The sequence below is a fragment of the Chaetura pelagica genome, unplaced genomic scaffold (assembly GCF_000747805.2).
Source record: "Chaetura pelagica isolate M959 unplaced genomic scaffold, ChaPel_1.0 scaffold963, whole genome shotgun sequence".
Lineage (NCBI taxonomy): Eukaryota > Metazoa > Chordata > Aves > Apodiformes > Apodidae > Chaetura > Chaetura pelagica.
This window is the reverse complement of record NW_009952705.1, coordinates 549,268-557,341: the sequence shown is the minus strand read 5'-3', so window position 1 is coordinate 557,341 and position 8,074 is coordinate 549,268. Positions and strand designations below refer to the sequence as shown.

Below are 8,074 nucleotides of genomic sequence, written 5' to 3'. Positions count from 1 at the left end.
CCCACGGCTGTGTGGAGCCCCAGCCCTGCTCTGGTCCCCGGGACCACGGGGAGGGGCCTGCGAGGGAGGACAAGCACCCACCTCCATCTCGCTGCCCTGCCGCAGGTTGAAGGTCAGGTCCTGGTGGATGTCGGCTGTGAACTTGCTGGCGTACTCAGGGTAGAGCTGCAGCACCTCGCAGAGCCCGCGCAGCCCGATGTGCTGCAGGTCACAGTACGTCAGGGCCTTCACGTCTGCGTTGGTCTTGATCACTTGGTCTGTGCTGCACAGGTCGGCCCCGATCAAATCCCCTTTGCCTGCAGGAGGGCACCGGGGAGGGCTAGAGGTGTGAACCCTGGGCCCCTCGGGGCAAAAGGGGCTGGGGGGGGAGCCCACGCTGCCTGCCCTCACCCAGGATGGCCAGAACCACATCATCCTTCAGCACCTCGAGGGAGCCGGAGCAGACAAAGTAGTTGGCCTGCAGCGCGTCGCCCTGGCGCAGCAGGTACTCCCCCGGGGCGCAGAACGAGGTCTTGATGTGCAGCGAGAGGGAGCGCAGGCAGCCCCGGCTGGCCGTCTCGAAGATGGGCAGCTGCAGGATGTCCTTGTTGAGGTGCATGGCCACGTCGGCGCGCAGCTCGTCGGGGAAGTCGTGCAGCAGCTGTGGAGAGCAGGGCCGGGGTGCTGGGGGCGGAGGGACCTGTCCCCACAGCCTGGCACGGGCAGAACCCCCACCAGAGCAGAGCATCTCGCTGCTCAGCCCTGGCAGATCCTGGCAGTTCTGGGCTGGGAGAAGGGGGACAGCTCTGGCTGGTGATGGGCTGCCTGTGCTCCCCACGGCCCTTCCCGTGCTGGCAGGTACGTGCCCCAGCCCTGACATCCACCTCTGGTCCCGCCAGCAGCACAGCATGGACATGTGCATGTCTGTACACACACACGTGCACACACACATGGCCCCATTGCCCCGCACGGGGTGCAGGATGGGGGGGCTGAGGGGACCTGGCCCAGCCCAGCCAGCACCTCCTACCTCGTTGGCATCGATGCCGTTGTTCACGGACCAGGTGGTCTGGAAGTACTCGAGCAGCCGCTGCTTGAGCTGCTGGGGCAGGCGGTGGACACGGATGAAGTCCTTGAGGTCCTTCATGCGGGTGTGGTAGAGCGAGCGGCGCGAGTACATGCGCTGGATGATGGCCGTGACGTTGCCAAAGACCACGGCGTGCATCAGTGCTGGGGGCAGAGAGGGCAGCATCAGACCCACCCCGGGCCAGCCTGGGGGCTGTGGCATGTGGGGGCATGGGCAGGGGCCGGGCTCTGCTCCCACCAGCAGCTGGGGAGCTGAAGGGTGAGGCATGGGGAGCTTCTCCCCTAACCCCAGCCCCACAGGGCACTCGTGTTCACCACCTCCCCCTGGGCAGCTGCTGCACCCGCTGCTCCAGCAGCTGGAGATGAAGTCCCCCCAGCCCTGCCCTGCTCCCTGCCTCACCCCCAATGAGCATGGTGCAGATGGAGAAGATCTTCTCGGCGTCAGTGTTGGCACAGACGTTGCCAAAGCCCACGCTGGTCAGGCTGCTGAGGGTGAAGTAGAGGGAGGCGATGTAGGCGCTGCGGATGGAGGGGCCCCCCACCGAGTTGTTGATGTAGGGAGCCTCCAGCCTCTTGCCCAGCTCGTGCAGCCAGCCTGCCAAGCACAGCCAGGGGTCAGCCCTTGCCCAGGCTCGGGCACTCAGCACTGCTCCTGTCCCTGCCCCAGCCTCGCTCCACAGCCACCAGAAGGGCTGTACCCCCCCAGGGCATGGGGGGAGCCGGGCGTCCGGGCAGCCCCACTCACCAATGTCCCAGGTCTGGGGGTCGTTGCTCTCCAGCTCGTTGCGGCCGATGACGTACCAGATGCAGGCCATCCAGTGGGCCAGCAGGGCAAACATGGACATGAGCAGGGTGAGCACCATGGCGCTGTACTGCGAGTCCCGGTCCAGCCTCTGCAGCAGCCGCAGCAGCCGCACCGTCTTCAGCAGGTGAACCAGCGAGGTCTGGGGAGCAGGACAGGAGGGTCAACCCGGCCAAGCCGCAGGAAGAGCTGGGAAGCAACCCCCCCCCCCCCCCGCCTCCTCCCCTAGTGCAGGGACCCTTTGCCACCCCCTACACCCACTGGAGGGTCGTGGGCTCCGGGGCCGCAGGGAAGAGCCTGTCCCCAGGCAGCCCTTGACCACCATGCCCAGCACCCAGCCAGCAGGCAGGGTCACCAAATCCCCCGGGAGATTTGTCATCCTGGAAATGGACAGGGAGGTGGCTGGAAGCAGGGACCAGTGGCTCTGCTGTCAGGGGCTGTGTCTGGCAGAGCTGAGCTGGCAGAAAGCAGAGCCAACCTATTTTCAGGGACCATCTCGGAAGACTCTGTGCCTCTCCTGCCGGGATCCCGGCAGAGGGAGCCGGAGGTGCCCTGGCTGCGGCAGGAGGGTTTGGACACACGTCGGGTCCAAACAGGTCAGGACGGACCTGCTCCTGGGAGGCTCAGCTCCGCTCCCCGCTGCCCACAGGGTCCCTGCCTGTCCTGCTTGTCCTGCCCCGCACAGCTCTGTGCCTTCAGGTCACCTGGCCCCAGCAGAGGTGTACCCTGTAGCACCGTGAAAGTGCCCCTGCCTCGGTCATGGTTGTTTTCCTACTGGCAGCACAAGCGGCCCCAGGTTTGGCTCAGGGGGGCAGTTCCAGCCCCAAGTGCCCTTGTCCTCCCCACACGCTGCTCTGCCTCCAATAAGCTTAATTAAAGTCTGTGCCCTCCCCTCCCTACTGCCAATTAGCAGCGGGTGGGGAGGGGCTGATGCCAGCAGTGCACTCCACAGCTCAGCACACCTGCTGCACCACGGGGCCCCCAAGAGCCCAGGAGGCCCCAACTGGGACCTGCCTTTGTCACTAGTATGTGCCTTGTGTGCCTGCATGTGTGGTCACCCCCCACCGGAGTGGGACACGTGCAATTGCCCCCCGCTGCCACGGGCTGTGTGTGCACAGGGTACTTGCACATGGACACGGAGCTGCTCTGTACCCTGGGCAGAGCACAGGCTGCTGGGTGCTGGGAGCTGTGCGGGTACCTGCAGCTCCTGGAGTGGTGCCTTGGCTGTTAATGTAATTTTTGGCAGCCTCCAGTTAAATTAAGAGGTGTGGGAGGTTTCCCACTGTAGATGCCACCGCTGCTTCCCCTGGCTGCCCGCTGCTCCCAGACAGGGTCCCTGTGAAAGGAGTCACCTCCCTCCCACTGCCCCCTGCCTGCAGCCCCAGCCACACTCACCACAGTCACGTTGAAGACGTAGAGCAGATCGAAGGGCAGAGCAGCGATCAGGTCCACGAAGAACCAGGTGGCCACGTAATGGATGCAGATGGAGCGGGGTTCGTACACCACCTGCCCCGACTGGCTCACGTATGTTGTCCGGAAATTCAGGATAATGTCTGCTCCGGAGAGCAGGACCAGCCCTCACCACCCCTGCCATCAGCCGGGCTGGGCTCTGCAGCCAAGCCAGGTCCCATTCCCACGGTGTTTGGTGCCAGCAGCAGGGGCAGAGTGGTGCCAGTGTCCCTCTCCGCCACCCCCCAGGGCTGCTCCTCTGGCTGCTCCAGGCGTCCCTGTCCTGCCACGGCCCCATCCCACAGGGTGCTCGGACCTACCCAGGATGAAGAGCATCTCCACGGCGATGTCACTGACGATGGTGCTCCGGGCGGCTGAGAGGCTGTCCTCTGTGCCCGTGAAGCAGACGTTGTAGGGGACAGTGACAGCCACGTAGAAGGTGGCCAGGAGAATGAGCCAGTCCCAGAGGGCCTTGAAGATGCTGTAGTGGAGCAGGATGAAGCGGGACTTCTGCACCGAGGCCACTTTGTACTCAGGGATGGAGGGCTTGTTCTCAAACACGTTCTAGAGGAGAAGCAAAGCAGAGGGCGGCACACGGATGGCACAGGGGCCACCACAGCACCACAATCCCACCCCCACAGGCCCTAGCAGCCTGGCTGACACCCCCCAATGCCAGGGAGGTGGATGAACATGGGCTGTACTGAGGTCACCCTCAGAGATGGGCTCAGAATCCCCGATTACAGCACATAAATTAACGTTGTGCTAATGCTATTAACCCTAATCCACTGGCACTGCCAGCTGCTGCCCAGAACTGTCTCAGGTGCCCATTCATGTGCTGGGGCAGAGCCCACCCCCACCCTCTGCAGCGACGCAGCGTTGCTAAGGAGCAGCTGGAACCAGGGGAGAGCCAGGTCCATGCCCCAAGGCTCAAGACTGGCACACTGAACCCCTTTGCCCACTTGCCAGCTCTGGGCCCCCGGCTGGTGACAGACCCCTGTCCTGGCCCCGTGCCTGCAGGCAGTGCCCCCAGGGTCAGCCGGCACAGCGGCGGTGCCGGTTCCTGCGGCTGCTGGAGCCCCGGTGCTGGAGCCCCTGCGGCTGCCGCAGCCTGGTAACAGCTCCCCCGGGGCACGGCTGGGTGTTCCCGACAGCCAAGATGTGAGCAGAGACAGCCCTGCCAGGAGATCTGCTCTGCCTACAGTGAGCTCTGGGGTCCCACTGGTTTCTGCTGCTTCCAGCAAACCACATTTGCAGCCTGGACCATAGTGCATCCAATGGGTCTGGAGGGCACTTGTGTGCCTGGGGGGGCGGTCAGGGAGGTGATGTGTGGGAGCAGCATTCTGGCTAGACCGGGCTCTGCTGCCGGCCAGTCCCGGGAAAGCTGCAGCACTGCCAGGCTGCCCGGGGCACCGGGCGATGTGCAGGGCTCCCCCAGGTCCTTACACGGTTGATTTTCATCTCACTGCGGTCCCGCCGGGCAAACTGGCTGCTGAGCTGGTGCAGCACTGTCCGGCCCTGCCTCCGCGCTGCCCACAGGCGTGATTTCCCGGGCTTCTTGCTCCTCTGCTTCTCTGCAGTGGACAAGACATGCTGGGTTAGTGGGAGTGCCACAGCTGCCACGGGGACCCCTCCTTGCACAGGTGTACACAGGTGGGCAGGACCAGCAGCAATTGGGACACTCTTTGCCACATGCCCAGTGCACACCCCCTCCCCGAGCCCCATCCCACAGCCATTGCTCACCCTCCTTCTTGTCACCCACATGGCTCCTGCCCCGGCTCTCTGTGATGTCCTTGAAGGAGAAAAGGAAAAGTACCACCTCCCCCTTCTCGTTCTTGATGGGCATGATGTCCAGCAGGCACCAAAACGCAGCTCCTGTGTGGGGGAGAGAGGTGATGAAGGCAGGACAGCCCCCCTGGCTGCTTGGTGGCTTCACCCAGGGCCAGCACAGGACCAAGTCCCAGCCAGGGAGCCACGGGCAGGGCCCCAGCCCCCTGCACCACTCACCACCCTTCTTGTAGAAGCAGACCTCAGTCTGGTACTCCTGCTTGCCATCCAGCACCTTCTCGATGCGCTGCAGGACGGGCTCGCTGGTCTCAGCCCCGTAGAGGAAGCAGCAGCTGCAGTTTTTCTGCATGACCTCGGTGCGCGCGAAGCCGGTGAGGTCGCAGAAGCCGTCGGAGCAGTAGACGATGGGGAAGCCGCGGCGGACCTGCGCGTTGGCCAGGATGAAGTTGCTGTCTGAAAGGAGACGCAGCTGCCCCTGAGGGCTTCAGGACACCCCGGTGGACACAAAAGGGAGCCCAACCCTCTGGCCCCGCATACATCCCTCTGGGAAGAGGAGCCAGGTGTGTAGCTGCTGCCAGCTGCTGCCAGAGCTCACCCCTTCCCTGCCCCGTACCCTCCAGGCCCTGTCCCAGGCAGGACCCCAGCTCCATGCCACGGGAAGAGCCCAGGTCCAGCTTCCATTGCCAGAGGCACGATTTCAAGCCAGGCCATTCATGCCTCCCCTTTACCATCTGCTGCTCCCACCTCCTGCCAGGGGTCAGGCAGCTCAGCCAGAGCAATGACAAACCCAGCCAGGCACTGCCAGCCCAGAGGTGCCAGGATGCAGTGCTGGGACCTCCAGCCCCAGGCCTGGCACCAGGATACCACGGCGGCACCTGCCGAGAGGGTGGGAGAAAAGCCACGAGCTGGAGTGAATCAGGATCCCACAGCACCAGCTGGAAGCGCAGGGGAAAAGCAGATCTGCCACAGCACTGAGGAGACTCCCCAGCATCACCCCTGCCCCAGCTGGGAGATGGCACCAGGCAGAGGAAAGTCCTTTTCAGCCCCTGTGCTTGCCCCATGCTCTGCCCCCACAGCCCCCAGCCCCGGGCTGGGCAGAGGCTCTGCCACCACGGCTCCCTGCCACAGGGATGTCCTCTCTCAGCAAAGGACAGGAGCTGGCAGCAGATCCCAGGGCCACTCCAGGGCAGCGCAGGCAGGGCAAGGGCAGGGGAGGTTGCGGGAAGGAGGGAACGCAGCCCGGGCAGCGCTGGTGCAATGGGGGTGCAGTGGGGCCACCACAGCACAGCTCAACCCGGGATTAGCTGGAGAAGCAAAAATAGCTCGAAGCTGTGACTAAGGCCAGATTTTGGCTCTGGGGAGCCAGGATTACTGTGTTGTCCAGTATGTGTTATTAGAAAAGAAAAAAAGGGCTTGCATTTGGGTGCAGCTCTGCTGAGCAGGGGGATGTGGACCTGGGGGCTTGGCAGCCCCCTCCCCAGCAGCCCTGCCTGGACAGACACCCCTGGCCCAGCAGGCAGTCCCGCTGGGCACAGTCAGGGTTAACTTGCCCGGGGTATCACTGCAGCTAAAGCCTCTCTCCATGGCAGATAAAGCCGATAAGAGTCTCATCAAACTCGAAAAGCCAGACACCGTTTAAAAGTGCCTGGAAGGTGCAGCTGAAACGAGGATGCAACCAGGAGGCTGAGGAGCAAATCCCATCTCCTTGGGGCAGATTCCCAGAGCTTTGTGTCAGGGCATTGCAGGCAGCTCCCCCAGGGGCCCTCCTCCTGAAGAGCCAGATCCAGCCCTGGGGAACCCAGGGCCAGCAGAGCTTGGGACCCCAGTCCCTGCTGCTTCAGAGGGCTTTGCAGACAACACAGCAGAGCTGGGGGAAATCCCAGCCAGCTCAGCAGAGGGACAGGCAGATCCTCGTGCCATGCTTGGTCTCTGCCCCTGTGGACAGTCTTAGGATCACCAGCATGAAGCACACAGGCACTGCCCTGGTATCTCTGAATGCAGCTGGGAAGGATCAGGGGCTGGTTGCCTCCTCAAGCTCTGCAGGCTCCAAGGTAACATTCCAAATGAGAGCTCCTACAGGTAGATAACACCGTGTGCCCACTGGCATGCTCTGCATCGCTCTAGGCCAGGCCCCAGCCCAGTCTCACAGCCAGAGCAGCCCCAGGAGTGCTTCTGGTGCCCCAGCAATGCCATGGGATGCAGTTGCTGGCTCCCAGTGCCATCGTCATGCTGGTCCCCCCCAGCAAGATGAGAGGTGTCCAGCCCCACAGGCAGATGGCATAAGAAGCCCCTGCTCCAGGGGATTCTGGGGGGCAGGGTCAGCCCTGAACACGACCTGTCCCTGGATGGCTTCATGGTGCCAGTGGTGCTGGGAGCTGGCACGTGGCATCCCAGCATGATCCCCTCCCCAACAAGCCAAGGCCTTAATCCCTCCTGGCCCCAGCACATAGACATGGACACAGACAGGGGCCCAGCTCCTGAGGACATGCCATCACCTCCAGTGTCCCCAGAATGGGTGGCACTGTGACAGCACAGGCTCTGTTCCCCATTCCTGCCAAAACACACCAGTATTGGTACCCACCTTCCCAGGGATGGACCCCACACACCAGCAGGTGCTTTGTTACCCAGGGGCTCTGGGTAGGCTGTCCTGTGCTGCATTCCCAAGGGCCCTGCGATGTCCTTCACAGCACTATATGCCGCGGAGGTGACACACGGGACCCCCACGGCCACCCTATGGCTCCGGGGGTCTCGGCTCGGGGGACTAACTGGGACAGCACCCTGATCATTGCACGCAACGGGCTCAGGCACGACCCGCAGGTCCCCCCCGGGACCAGACACCGGATGGGGAAAAGTCTGGCCCGTGGGGGCTCCCGGGCAGCCTTGAGGGTGATCCTGGCCGTGTCTCCCCCGGAACCCCCTGGGGCCCCGCCCGCCGTGCCGGGCTCTGTCCTTGGTGCTGAGCGCGGCGGGCACGGC

General features: G+C 63.7%; 1 protein-coding gene across 1 annotated transcript in view; it reads right to left on the bottom strand.

The window, feature by feature from the left end:
- Positions 1-5,748, bottom strand: part of KCNH4 (potassium voltage-gated channel, subfamily H (eag-related), member 4) — a 15,141-nt gene extending 9,393 nt beyond the window's left edge. The window contains exons 1-11 of the mRNA XM_009994193.1: positions 5,712-5,748; positions 5,318-5,551; positions 5,054-5,185; positions 4,757-4,884; positions 3,634-3,877; positions 3,260-3,417; positions 1,808-2,006; positions 1,463-1,657; positions 1,007-1,206; positions 391-640; positions 82-296 (exon numbers count right to left, since the gene is read on the bottom strand). Of these exons, the coding sequence (XP_009992495.1) occupies positions 82-296; positions 391-640; positions 1,007-1,206; positions 1,463-1,657; positions 1,808-2,006; positions 3,260-3,417; positions 3,634-3,877; positions 4,757-4,884; positions 5,054-5,185; positions 5,318-5,551; positions 5,712-5,748 (1,992 nt within the window). The remainder of the gene's footprint in view (positions 1-81; positions 297-390; positions 641-1,006; positions 1,207-1,462; positions 1,658-1,807; positions 2,007-3,259; positions 3,418-3,633; positions 3,878-4,756; positions 4,885-5,053; positions 5,186-5,317; positions 5,552-5,711) is intronic.
- Positions 5,749-8,074: the final 2,326 nt, after the last annotated feature.